General features: G+C 40.4%; 1 protein-coding gene across 1 annotated transcript in view; it reads left to right on the top strand.

Moving 5' to 3' along the window:
- Nucleotides 1-58: 58 nt before the first annotated feature.
- The window catches only part of dnah9l (dynein, axonemal, heavy polypeptide 9 like), a 61133-nt gene continuing 46959 nt past the window's right edge, over nucleotides 59-14232 (top strand). Inside the window, exons 1-21 of the mRNA XM_053684065.1 lie at nucleotides 59-1914; nucleotides 2334-2477; nucleotides 3265-3449; nucleotides 4514-4709; nucleotides 4999-5098; nucleotides 5213-5424; nucleotides 5636-5878; nucleotides 6199-6366; nucleotides 6548-6664; nucleotides 6815-6952; nucleotides 7113-7237; nucleotides 7381-7576; nucleotides 7689-7793; nucleotides 7923-8095; nucleotides 9493-9715; nucleotides 9831-10160; nucleotides 10328-10582; nucleotides 11037-11206; nucleotides 12071-12293; nucleotides 12384-12500; nucleotides 14041-14127. Coding sequence (XP_053540040.1) covers nucleotides 1669-1914; nucleotides 2334-2477; nucleotides 3265-3449; nucleotides 4514-4709; nucleotides 4999-5098; nucleotides 5213-5424; nucleotides 5636-5878; nucleotides 6199-6366; nucleotides 6548-6664; nucleotides 6815-6952; nucleotides 7113-7237; nucleotides 7381-7576; nucleotides 7689-7793; nucleotides 7923-8095; nucleotides 9493-9715; nucleotides 9831-10160; nucleotides 10328-10582; nucleotides 11037-11206; nucleotides 12071-12293; nucleotides 12384-12500; nucleotides 14041-14127 — 3753 coding nt within the window. The 5' untranslated portion in view covers nucleotides 59-1668. The remainder of the gene's footprint in view (nucleotides 1915-2333; nucleotides 2478-3264; nucleotides 3450-4513; nucleotides 4710-4998; nucleotides 5099-5212; nucleotides 5425-5635; nucleotides 5879-6198; nucleotides 6367-6547; nucleotides 6665-6814; nucleotides 6953-7112; nucleotides 7238-7380; nucleotides 7577-7688; nucleotides 7794-7922; nucleotides 8096-9492; nucleotides 9716-9830; nucleotides 10161-10327; nucleotides 10583-11036; nucleotides 11207-12070; nucleotides 12294-12383; nucleotides 12501-14040; nucleotides 14128-14232) is intronic.

Here is a 14232-nt window from a genome sequence, read left to right as displayed (position 1 = left end):
ACCAAGCTTGACTTTTTTTTTTTTTTTTTTTTAGCAGGCACATCATTTCACCTTTTTGTCTGTCACGTCCAGTTGATGGTTCATATAGAGTCACTATGGAATGCAGAAACACCTTCACACCCATGTCCATCCTCATACAAGAAACAAAGGTGATCAGTCATATTGTTTGCCTTTATTGATAATACCTCTCTAGTGTCTTATGCAGAATGTGTTCCCACCTTGCACCTGGTGTTCTTGGGACTGCGTCTGGATCCACTGCCCCACCCTGACGAGGATAAAGTACGTATTAAGATGACTGATTTCGTGAACTTATTAATAATAGTTTTTAACGTCACGTTATTGTTATAGGATGGTGCTGAACATTTTTGCATCCAAAAGGTCTATTCAGATTGGATTCATTTATCAGAGCAATGTTTGTAAAAAAAAAAAGTTATTTATGTATTTATTTATTTTTATCACGTCTCCTGTGATGGAGTAGGAGGAGCGAGTTTCTAGTGGGCTGTATTTTCTACTAACCTGGATGTTTGTGTCACATGGCCAGTCCCTTACGTATCTAATGTTAAATGCTGATAAATGAATAACTCTAAGAGGGTAACGATATAGACTATTCAGTTATTTTTAGCATTCATTTGTCAGCATTTAACATTAGATATTTATGGAGCTGGTAGTGATGCAACTAGCCATTATTTATAGAAAGCTAAAATTTGATGTCGTTGTGTATATGTGAATATAAAGTAATGCTTTATTCCAGTAGTTGCTGTTATTTAAGTAGCCTCGCCTTTTCTTCATGATTTTGTTTTCTTTCTCCTCCACAAAATGCTTCCCCAAGTAACGTGTGTAGTCGAGGGTTTACTTCCCAGACCAAGTTTTCGTTTTGCAAGTAGCAGCAGTTTAAAAAAAAAAAAAAAAAAAAGCAAAGAACTTTTTCTGTCAAATGCAAGGCGTCAGCTGCATAGAAAATCACGGGCATGTGTAGCCGTACAGGATTAAAATGATCAGACAGCCGCTGAGCTTGGAGAAAAACAGTAGGTCATTTGGCCTGTAATTTTCTCAGATGGGGATGGGCAGAACCACAGACGTGGCCGATCCACGTGTAAATAAAATCACAGAGTAGCTCGTGTAAAATCGGAAATTACTCCATATGAATTTATTTCTGTCCGAAAAGGGCAATAGTCTGTAAATATTAGAGGTGTAGTGCAGTTACATCCCTAGTAAATATAAGATCACATACGATAAAACTACTATGTAAGTATTTTCTCAGTAAGTTACCTTTTTAGTTTTACCTTTAATTTAAGATTGACTGTTGGGTAGTTTATGTACCACTGCTGTTTGGTGAGTGATGAGTTGCTATGTGTGGTGCTTATATGATACTTGGGATGCTCATGTTTCTCAGGTTTCATTGGCAGCAGATGTACGTTACACCTGAGTGACACACACACACAGGCAGAAGGATACAAAGCCGCTCTGCCTTCCATCACCATGGTAACCTGAACCTTCGCCAGGGGTTCGATTTCCACTCGGTGAGCACACAGTCATCCTTAGCATTGAAAACACAGGACTGCAACTATTAAAAGTGGACATAAGTAGGTGAAGGCGAGAGGTTTGTTTCGAATCGTTTCGGAAAGCTGTATAAAGAAGCATTTTTGACGTCTCTTCCTTTCTCTCAGCATGACCGAGGGAGGCGTTCGTGTACCGTCCGGGCAGCTGAAAGTCAGTGCCCTCTCGGACGAGCGAGTGGACTTTGTGAAGGAGCAGGTGTTCACGGCTCTGCGGCTGAAGACGGACAAGTGGAACCGCTTCATCGGAGCAGAGGAGAACCAGAAGGCTTTGCTTGACTTTCTAGATCAGGGCTGGGGCGAGCGCCTCATTCTGTTTACGGGGCCGGGAGGGACGCTGCACGTAGGAGACGAACAGGTCAGAGCAATTCACACCCTCGTACGCTGTCCTCATTAAATGATAAAACCATACTTTTTAAAAAAAAAGTCAATACATAATTGTATATATTGCGAATACAGCACACTACATAGACTCTATGTCAAACCCTATGTAGTGGGCATATATAGTGAATACGAAACAGTTTAGGATTTGTCTTCACTTTGTGCTGGAGGTAGCTTTGAAAGGCATAATATACATTGTATACTACATTTGTAGATGTAATAGATTCTGCACACTTTCCTTCGTGATCAAATCAGACCTGCTGTTTATTTCTGTAATATCATACCAAGATGTCTATGTCCCGTGTACTGACGTGCTCTTCGTGTTGAAATAAGTCGCTGCTTATTTCCGGTGCTTTCACATCTGAAAGCACTACGCGTCTGTTCTCCCCCCAAAAGAGCTCGTCTCCGTGGAGGACCAAGCTGCTGTGTTTGCTGAAGAAACCCGGCCGTGGCGTTTCCAGAACCTCCTTTCGTTCCCAGCTGTGGCTCAGCGAAGTTCCGGCACAGCCCCTGGATCACGCGCCCGTCCTCGTCGGCCAGGTACATCCACCCAAACACGGACATGACCTGTTCATAGAAATAGCCAAACATAATGAAATGCCCTTACTATCAATTTGCTAGTTTGCAGCTTTGATGCTTGCATTAATAAAATCATGTAAATAGTTTATACGAGTCCAAAAGATACTCATAGGTACCTTTAGGCAAAATGAAAAGTCAGCTCAAATGTTTGCATCTTTATTTCTTAATGTAATACAAGCATTCTTTAATTCTTTCAATATTCTTTAATAACTTGGCAATATAACTGCGTCCAATGGTTTTTTTTTTTTTTTTTTTTTAGCCTAATTCTTTATAAACCTTTTCCTCTGATTTTGTCTTGTGTTGCAGGAAATCTTATTTTTAATTTTAAGAAAGTATACATTTTTGTTTCAGAGATTTTTACCCAGAAACCATGGTGAAGGCATAAGACATACATAGAAAAGTGTGCAGTGTTACAAGGTCAAAATAACTGAACAAATTTAAATAATAATGCAGCAAGAAAGTTGGTTGTACTAATGATGCCGCTTTAATCTTTTAGCTAAACTGGTTTTCTAGCTATGGATACGGATACACTTTGTAGCTCCAGTGTAAAACTAAAGGGTTTTTTTGGATAGGTTCAGCTCACCCAAGCTGCAATTACTGTGGAAATCACATGCTGGCATCCGATAATGGAAATGCCTGCACAGTTGTTTGTGTATTTGGATGTGGTCTAGTTTCAAACCTTGCTTCATGATTTTGGAATTTGTGTGTGTGTGTGTGTGTGTGTGTGTGTGTGTGTGTGAGAGAGAAGGTTCTGCTGTCAGTCCTGGCAAACCCTATGAATCAAACAGGCTGGCCACGAGTGTTGGGCCAGGACATACGCAAGCATCTGGAGCAGCTGCGCAGTCGGGCAGTCACACTGCGCGGTCGTGCTCAGGGACGAACGCTGCTCCCCCTGCCTCTGAGTGTGGACAGGAGAGATGAGCAGCAGCTCAGGTTTGTGTGTGTACCGTAAAGGTCGACCGTTACATTATGCACATTATGCACGCCTCATCTTCAACCAGCCCAAGAGAACCCATGTCACACCCCTCTTCATCTCCCTCCACTGGCTTCCTGTAGCCGCCCGGATCAAATTCAAGGCCTTGATGCTCACGTACAAGACCTTGTCTGGAACAGCGCCCTCCTACCTCAACACTCTCCTGAAGGCTTACGTTCCCTCACGCAATCTGTGTTCGATTGATCACCGATGATCAGTAGTGCCTACTCAGTGTGGCTCAAGGTCCCTTTCCAGAACCTTCACACTAACTGTCCCTCAGTGGTGGAATGAAGTTCCAACCTCAATCCGGACCACAGAATCTGTCACTATTTTCAAAAAACAGCTAAAGATCCACCTCTTCCGTGAACACCTAACCAACTCCTACAACGCCAACCCCACATTATCCTTAAAAAAAACTTACTCTGGCTCTTACACCTCTAATCTTCGCACTTTTCTCCTCTAGAACTCAATTAAAAATCTTGTACGGTAGCACTACTTCTATTGTTCTCCACTTGAAATATCGCTTTGCTTGTATATCCTCTTTTGTAAGTCGCTTTGGATAAAAGCGTCTGCTAAATGAATAAACGTAAATGTAATCCTGTGGTCAGAAAGTGACACTGATACAGGGCCAGAGCTTTGCATTGGTCAGTAAATTTTATCCACTGGGAAGTCAGAAAGTCAGAATAGAGGATCTAACGCTTTTCGGTTTCTTGTTAACATGAGAAACTGTTTAATTTTTGTCTTCTTAAATTCAAGCGAGAGAACAAAGGGAGACTTTTTATATAGCTGCTATGATGTAAGTGATAACAGGAACTAAATCTTTTCCCAGATGTTCCAGAACACTAAACTTAACTATAAATGGATAAAAATTATGATGTATGTGTATGTATAAGTATCATAATCCTTGGCAAATCGCTTTGGTGTAAAAGTAATAAAACCATTCGTGGCTTGCTGTTATCGGAAAATAATCAACTTTGGGGTGGAGCTAAGAAGTGTGTGTGTGTATGTGTGTGTGTGTGTGTAGCTCTGATTTGTGTCTAATAGACCGGGCTTTGCTGTATGCTATTGAGACCATGGTGGTAGAGTGGAGTCAGCAGATGGGCTCTGTGCTGCAGCGTGACTCTTCTCAGCTCCTGCGTCAGGGGGACCACGTGGGCCCCACGGCGGAGCTGCACTTCTGGACTCATCAAAAAGAAAATCTGCAGGGAATTCAGAAACAGGTAGTACGACAACACACTCGCATTCAGGTGTTTTTGTCTGTTTCTCCAGGATTTGTTTTTGGACAGTTAACAGTTCAAACTTCATTTGCTTGCTGTTCTCCAAAGTGTGGCACCATCTAGGGGTTCACGTAGAACTCTTACAACCTATACAATTAGAAAATAAAGGTTGCTTGAGGGTTCTTTGGATAGGTAGACATAGTTAGTAGGTTCCCAAAGGGGTTTTGTATATCTGGAGGAATCCTTTTTTTTTTTTTCTTTTTTCTTCCTAAGTGTATTTATGTATGTGCAGCTGCGAAATCCGAAAGTTGACCAGGTGCTTGAGATTCTGCAAAGGATCCACAGCAGTTATTACACTTCTTTCCATGACATCATCCAGAAAGTAAACTATGGTAATGGGTTCAAATGTATTTACACCTTATGCCCATACATAGATCAGAATTTTATTGGATGAGTATTCTAAGGTAAACTGCTCTCTATATTGCTTGTGTGTGTGTATGTATTAGCGGTGGTGGAGGCGGAGGACATCGACCTGCACCTGAAGCCCCTGCGAAAGCTCATTGTGGCATTTGAGGAACGGAGCTTCACCAACCTGGAGCCACTTTTCCCAGCTCTCTTTCACACACTCGCTCTCATCTGGACGCACTCGCACTTTTACTGCTCCCCACCACGCATGGTCACGCTCCTTACTGAGTTCTGCAACCTGCTCGTTGACAAGGTGTGTGTGAGATGAGATGAGAGGAGAGGAGAGAGAGTGTGTGCTGTCGGAGTGGTAGACCAGTTAGGTAAACTGTCATGTTATCACCTATATGAGTGTAGCTTCCTTTTAACGGTACAAAATGTTGTCATCATATCTGTTCCTGTTTTCTGTATAGGATTGTGAAAGAGCATTGTACATATGTGCTCCATGTGTGTGTGTGCGTGCACAGGCGATGGTGTATCTGATCCCAGAGGAGCTTTTTAAGATGGAGCTGGAGGAGGGTGTAGATCGTGTGCAGCGGACGCTGCAGGTGTTTCGGGCATTTAAACACACTTTCCAGCAATACAGAGACAGACTGAGCCCAATGGGGCCTTACAGTCAGCCGGGACGCGCTGTCAAACCCTGGGATTTTCCCTCGCAGATCATCTTCCAGCGCACTGACCGTATCAATGAGCGGTTGCTCATGATTGAGGTGAGTGATTATAAACGTAATCATTTATATACTCGACATTTAATAGCTCTCAGTGTTTTCAGTGTGCTCGTAAAAGTTATGGATCTTAATTAAGGGTTAGCATATTTGAGCTATGCATACAAGTTTGTTTGTTTGTTTTTTTGTATGAGTGTGTGGGTTTTTTTTATTTTATTTTTATTTGTACCTTCAAATAAAACATGAGATTCACAATCATGTCAGTGATTCTGAATCATCGGCCACCTTAATTAACGAGTCTAAGGCGTAATAAAAATATAAAAACCAAGGATATGAGTGAGTGGTGTATGTTTTGTTTGTGTTAGGAGTTGTTTGCGTCAGCGTTGGACTTCCTGAAGCTGGAACGCGTGGAGTTGGGGGGCTCCAGAGGAAAGATTCTCAGTGCGATGGTTTACAGAATGAATGACGAGTTTCATGACAGCTGGAGAATCCTCAGGGAAAGCAAATATGACCCTTTGGACTATAGTAAAGAGGTTTTGTAGTGCACACACACACACACACACTTCCATGGAAACACACTGACTGAAAATACAAAGAAATACACAATAACGTCAAAAAGAATCATCATTTGATTATAAACTAACTCTTGACCACCACTGAAGCTGACGTATTAATGCTAAAGGAAAATCTGCTATACACTACATGCTTTTGTAGGAGTTTGTGAGAGACTACAGTCGCATCGTGGAACAGAATCATGACTTTGACCAGCGACTGGGGACAGTGTTGAGCCTGGCCTTCCAACACTCTTCCAGCCTAGAGTCAGCCTTCAAGGCAACACACACACTCATAGTTGTATTAGCAGTGTGATATATATGGAGTTCTGCTTGTTGTTAAGAAAATGGAACACTGAATTAATGGTGTGTGTGTGTGTGTGTGTGTGTGTGTGTGCGTGTGTGTGTGTGTGTGTGCGTGTGTGTGTAGTTACTGCAGATCTTTGGCACTCTGTTGGAGAGGCCGAGGGTTCACCAGCTGTTTGCACCAAACTATTCCCTCCTTCTGACTATGTTTCAGGAGGAGGTCAATATCTGCCAGCATATACTAGACACCCACAGAGAGAGGGTAAGTGTGTGTGTGTGTGTGTGTGTGTGTGTGTGTGTGTTTCTTAGATCTTTTTGAGCACCAAACTTCTCCACAACAATAGGAATATATGACATTTTCAACCTTGTTGGTACATTTGGATTGGGTTAATTTGAGTGTTTTTTTTTTTTTTTTAATGCAGATGCAAAATGGCTGCCCAGTTCTCAGTAAAAACATGCCACCTGTAGCTGGAAACCTGAAATGGTCACAAGAACTCAGAGAGAGAATTCTGAGCAACCGCAGCAACCTTAACCACCTCACACACATGTATGTTTTTCTCTCACACACGCTCCATTACTAATTCATTTTCCTACAGTGTATTCTTTGTCAGATTCTTAAGGAAAGTATGATATATTTATATCAGCTAGATACTGTGTGTGTGTGTGTGTGTGTGTGTGTGTGTGTGTCAGGCCGTTAGACAGTCCTGAGGCGGAACAGGTGTTGCGAGCATGTGAGTGTGTCTTAGAAGTCCTCGATCAGCTGGATGAAGAAGCGTTCACTACCTGGTGTGTGGGATTGGATGAACTCTGCCACACACACATGAATGAACCGCTGCTCTCGCTGGATGAGGAGAGTGGGCTGTACCATGTCAACTTTAACCCTGCGGTAAGAAAAATAGACATCAAAACACACACGTGTGCTTTTTCAGTTTCTTTCTTGTTTTATGGTTTTATATCCACTCCCTTGTTCTTTGTGTATGTGTGTGTGTTCATGTTAGTTGACTGCGGTGTTGAAAGAGGTGAAGTATCTTGGGCTCCTGAGGAATCATGACATACCCAAAGCTGCACTGCACCTCTACTCCAAACAAGAGACACTCTGCATGGTGAGGTCACAATGAAGTGTGTGTGTCGTGTTTGTGCACATCAGCATCACTGTATTGTTCTGTGCTCATCATAAATGCTAGTGTCCACCTTTTTTCACCTTTGCAACGTGTGTGTGTGTACCTGTGTAGTACACTACCACACTCTCTCAGGTCACACAGTGGTACAATAAGCTCCACAGCACTATTCTGGATGTTGAGCTGCGATTGGTGGAAACAGAGATGGAGGCAGTGAGATGCACTCTAAGCCCCGCCCTCAAGGACCTTAGGTGGAGTCAGGAGGAGCTCTGGGATTACATCAAAAGGTTGTATACCATATATGTCACGCTACTCACGTAATGGAGATTAGGACAGATGCAAAACGGTTTTATTAAAGGAGACGAAGGTAGACAAATCCAAATCAGTAATCCAAAGCGTGATCCAAAAACATGCAAAAAAGGCAGGCGATCGGGAAACAGGCATAAATAGGGCGAGGCAATAATCAGCGGCGAGAAACGATCAACGAGGTCAGAGATCATGAACCGAAATGAGAACAAAGGACAACCACTTGGTAAGTGAGTTAAACTCAATACGCAAAGTCATAGTGATCGAGCAGTCTCATGTACTGGGGTGTGAGTATGTGTGAGATTGGAAACAGGTGTGTGTGTGATTAGTATTCCGAAGAAGGTGAACGTGTGTGTGGGAAGTGTAGTCCATGGTGGCCATGTTTGTAGGCCGCTGTTCAGGGTGGGAAATGTAGTCACTGGTTTGCTGTGACATGACAATATGCTACCATATTCAGTAGAGTCATTATGTTTTGTTCTTTACTGCTGTTTCTCTTAAATATTTCCTGTGTTCATGCACTTTTTAAAAAAAATTCGTAATATTCTGTTTTATAAACAAAAAAACAGAATTCTCCTGAAGTCGCCAAGAGGCTGCAGAGCTGTCACCATGGTTACTTTGAATAATAATAATAATAAAAAAAAATCTAGTAAAAATAGTAATCTATTTCTAAGTGTGTTTATTTCACAGTGTTGACATCCAAACCATTGAATGTCGAGAATTACGTACATCAGCGTTCTGTTCTTGAGCTTAGAATTATTGGCACCCCCCAAGAGAAATCATTGTATAAAATATACATTACATACAATGACTCAAACTTATGTTTTCTCTGACCAAAAAAATGTCAAAAGAATGATTGCATAGAACAGTTCAAGATCGCTCTACATGTGTTTGTCAACCTTGTTGAAATTACAGCAAAAAGATCAGTGCCGCTATTATATCCAGGAGAGAGGTTTCAACAAATACCTTAAAAACTAGTTGCTGGTTTTTAATACTTTTTAAATTTGGGGGAAAAAAATATTGTGTCAGATTGTATCAAAATATTTAGTCATGTATTAGGGACCAAACACCGCAGGGGCGTAGGCACCTACTTTAACCGTTAGTGTTATTATTCTGCTAGAGTCTATGGCAGCCCATAGAAGCGTACATAGGAAGGTTGTGAAATTTGGCACACATATAGGGGACAGTCTGAAATGTTACCATAGGAAATTTGCAGTTGCTAACTTAAACCCTCTAGCACCACCTCTGTGGTGCTTGGCCCCATAATTGCTTCTTGCAGCTATATTTTTATAGATTAATTTTCATAAAGGGTCCAAATTCCTGAATGCCCTATAGCTCTCCCAGCATATAATAAAGAGTGATGTGATTTCCTTGTGCTTAGCACACGTGATCTGGTGCACGGCATATCTGAGCGAGTACAGAAGAGCCAGGCGAACCTGGAAACTGTACAGGGACTGATGGGAGTTTTCAGCCAGTCGGCTTGTGTTACACGCAGGAGCAGTCTCCGCGGGGACCTTCTCTACATGGCAGATGTGGAGGAAAAGTTCAAACAGCAGTACAGGCTCGTCTCTGAAACAGGAGAGAGAATACACACACTTGTACAGGTTCATTTCCTTTTCTGCATTTTGTATCCTCATCTTTTTTTAAAAATTATTATTCTGAGGGGAGGATTAAAGGCTCCATTTTGTCTGTATATTTCATTCTCTCTCTGTGTATCAGGAAAACGCCGTTCTCTTGGGCGCTGATGTCGACTCCGAGTCATGGGAGGCTTACACACAGCATGTGGACCGCATGGTTCTGGGAGGATTCTGCAGTGCTGTGCGCTGTTCTGTACAGTACCTAGTCGATAACACAGACTCTGCTCTGCGCATAGCACCACTGTTCGAGGTCCAGCTGACCCTGACCTCGGATATGACCTTTCACCCCTCGCTTGACCTCTCCAAGACAGGCAACTTCTATCACATCATTGACAAGATGGTGGCTGATATATTCAGAATGGCTTCCTACATGAATAGAGTTGCCAAGCACAAAAAAGCAGAGACCTACGAGGTGTGTGTGTTGTGCTGCAGGTGAACATGCAAGTCTTTGCATGAAAAACACACATGTATGTATGTATGTATGTATGTATGTATGTATGTATGTATGTATATACACGTGTCTATGTGTGTGTGTGTGTGTGTGTGTGTGTGTGTGTGTGTGTGTGTGTTATACTGCAGGTGGATATCACTCGGGTTCCAGAGTTGTGCGACTTGGCTCAGCTGATTCACACCCGTGCCCGAGCGGCCATTTCTAAGGTGAAAGAGTTTCAGAACTCATTCAGCTCTTATCGCTACCTGTGGACTGGAGACAGGGCAGAGTTTATGAGACAGTTCCTGCTCTACGGCCACGCCCTCTCGGCCGAGGAGGTGGAGCTGTACGCTGATTACGAGCTCACCAAGAATCCGCCCAAACTGGACAACTTCAAAGAGCAAGTAAGATTTGTTTAAAAAAAAATAAAAAAATTGCACACTGCTTTCAGTAACAAAGCGAAAATATATTCGTCTGTTTCCAAAATTGCACGACATACTACTCACAGGAAACCCATTTGAAATTTCCAAGTACGCATCGAAAGCTGTCTTTGTACTGACAATTCAATTTGGTCATATTAATCTCAAAATAAAACCCTGAAAATTAAACTAAAAAAAAAAAAGAAGAAGCAGCTATACATTATATATTATGCAATATTATTGCTGTGTCTGTTATTAACAAATTAAAACAAGTTTGTCCTCAAAACCTGCCAGTACTGTATATGCATTGCACGTCTTTTCCAAATGGAAGCCATTTCAAACACACACAGTCACTTTTAGTGTATGTACAACAGTTCTGAAATCATTTCTTATTGCCTTCTGTGTGTGTGTGTGTGTGTGTGTGTGCGCGTGTGTGTAGATCAGCGAGTTTGAGAGTCTGTATGACGCGGTGCAGGCGTTGGAGGAGAAGACAGTTTTCTGCGGCTGGTGTCAGGTCGACATCAAACCATTTAAAATCTCCCTCATGAACACCATCAAGAAGTGGAGCTGGATGTTCAAAGAGCATCTGCTCAACCATGTCAACGACAGGTAACACACACGCGCACACACAGATCAAATAAACACTTAACGTATTTAGTTGTTTGTGCTGCAATTTATTTATAAATGTGTGTGTGTGTGTGTGTGTGTGTGTGTGTGTGTATATATATATATATATATATATATATATACACACACACACTTATATACACACACACACACACAATTTATATATAAATGTATGTGTGTGTATGTATGTATGTATGTATGTATGTATATATATATATATATATATATATATATATATATATATATATATATATATATATTTATATTTATATATATATATATATATATATATATATATATATATATATATAAAATAATATTTTGTATATTGACTTCATTAAAATAGGATCTTCCATAAGGTCAAAGTGGCCATAATATCATATCCACAACATTTGAATGGTTTTTAAAAAGACATTTTAATAGTGCTGCACTTTTACAGAAAAGTTTAAACGTGTTATTTAAAATGTATACAATGATTTTTGTCTCACTAGAATGTTTTCAGATTTATTGTATGCTGTATTTTGTAATCTTCAATGAGTCCAAAGTTGAATTGAATAAAGCAAATTTGCATTCCCTAATATGAATTTGCAAGTTCCGTTTTAAGATGATGATGATGATTTTGTGCAGTGGTTAATCTGAAACGGGGTGCGCTGAATTTGAAATATGTTATGCTGAAATAATTCTTAAATCATTTGTATAGCTAATTGTTTCAATAAAAAATTGAATTCATTGGAATTTTCGACGATGCATTATTTTACACAGTTTAAATGCAGTTCCGATTGGCACCGCTAGCGTTCCAGCGAAATGAGCTAAACTTATTTATTATTGTCTCCATATTTGTTCTAGTGTGCAGGACTTGTCGAGCTTCATCGAGAACGCCGAGCATGGTTTAGGGAAGAACGTGAAGGATGGAGATTACGCTGGTCTGGTGGACATCATGAGTCACCTGATGGCGATCAGAGACAGACAGCAGAACACCGAGCAGCAGTTCAAACCTCTCAAATCTACTTCAGATCTGCTGAAGACCTACAGCCAACAGCTGCCGGAGCATGTCTATGCCCTGCTGGAGGTGCACACACGCACACACACAGAGATGGATATTGTGTTCTATAATGTTGTCCTGATTTAAAATACTTTCTGACACACACACTGTTTTCAGGAACTGCCTGAAAAATGGAAGAATCTGAAGAAAGTGGCCTTCACTGTAAAACACGAGGTCGCACCTCTGCAGTCCAACGAGGTTGCCGTCATCCGAAGGAAGTGTGTCCGCTTCGAGGTGCGTAGGATCATCATAGAAGTACTAATTTAATGCCATAAAAAATGATATTTGTGTATATTTGAATCATTAATTTAATAATACATATTTTGCACACAGTGGGGGAAATAAGTATTGAATGCGTCATTTTTTTCAGTAAATATATTTCCAATGAGGCTATTCACACGAAATTTTCACCAGACATCAGTATTAACTCAAGAAATCCGCAAATATAAAGAATTCACAACATTAAAGTCCATAAATAAAGTTATGTGTAATAAAGCGGAATGACACGGGAAAAAAGTATTGAACACGCTAACTGAAATTTATTGAATACTTCTTATTACTTATTTAATACTGATTTATTAAAAATGTTGACTTGTCCTGTACTTATTTCCCCCAATGTATGTTAACTTCACAGACAAATTGGCCTTGAAAGTTTATAGTTTCAGCTGTGGCAGGGACAAAATAATTTAGAAAAGAGGACAAAAGTAGGCCAGAAGTTGTGTTTTTGTTTTTATTTTGTTCTGTCTGAAACGTTCAAACAAGTTTAGTTCACCTAAATGAAAATAAAAGGAAAAAAATAAGCTTTTTGAGATTTCTTGCTTAGTGGTCACTGTCTTTCCAAAGAATGCTCCAAATTCAAAGTTAAAATCTAGTGTTATTGTTAGATATATACATTTTCTTACTTTCTTTTGTTTTTTATTAAGATAAGACCAATTTACCTGTTTAAGATGCCTCTGATCATAGAAGTTGGTGTTTCTGTGCATATTTCATTTTCTGAGTAGATTTTTGTGGAAAACAATGCAAAGCCGGAGGTAAAGAACCACCCGATGCAAAGCAGAGTACATTAACACATACAGAGTAACCGTGGATTATCCCTTACATATCTAAAACTCTTTTAAACTTTAAAATGTCTGTGCCGCATCTCTACTGATAATGTAACTGTGAGTTTAACTGTATGTTACTATGGTTACAGTTGTTTATAGGAGGCACATTAATTTAGAACGGTGATTAAACTGGACTGGAACTACCTGTGGTATATACGTTTTTTAAACGCACATCTTCCATCCAATCAGAATCGAGTATTCAGACAGACCCATGGTATAACAGTGACTGTAACACACAGATGTATTTAACTAATTTATGTAGACTATTCATGGACATCAACTTGCACAAATTCCTAAACAGTAGGTTCATTTTACTGTTTGAGATTGATGGTTGAATTTATAGGACACACGAGTGAAGTGAATATATAGTGAAGGAAGTCTGCCACCTTTACTTGTGCAAAGTAGAAAAGCAGTGAAAAGAGGTCCGTCGTGTTATCAAAGGCGGTGCGCCAACTGAAAATCCACTGAAAAATGTCCTATAAAAAAAATGTCCTACATTTATATATGTTTATTTTTTTACTTAGAAGCTCTAAAAAATGTAAGAAGACACGATACATATCTGAGGTTTACTTTACTGCTTCAGTGGTACTAAACAAATGTTTGTTATGAACTCCGATCAATTTGACAGATTCAGACCTGACTGTTTTCTCTCTGTCTCACTCCGGACACAGATTAAACAGCACGAGTTTCGGGAGCAGTTTCGTACGGAGCCCATCTTCAGCATCAACAATGATGAACCATACAAACTCATTGACAAGGTTTTTCCTTATTCTGTGTGTGTGTGTGTGTGTGTGAATACACAGGACATGGTTTCTTAAACATTTTCACATTTTCTGACATGGATAACCCCCTTAGTACAGATG

This window comes from Ictalurus punctatus, chromosome 12, assembly GCF_001660625.3.
Source record: "Ictalurus punctatus breed USDA103 chromosome 12, Coco_2.0, whole genome shotgun sequence".
NCBI classification, from domain to species: Eukaryota; Metazoa; Chordata; class Actinopteri; order Siluriformes; family Ictaluridae; genus Ictalurus; species Ictalurus punctatus.
Note: the sequence above shows the minus strand (reverse complement) of the source record. Positions and strands in the feature narration are given on the sequence as shown.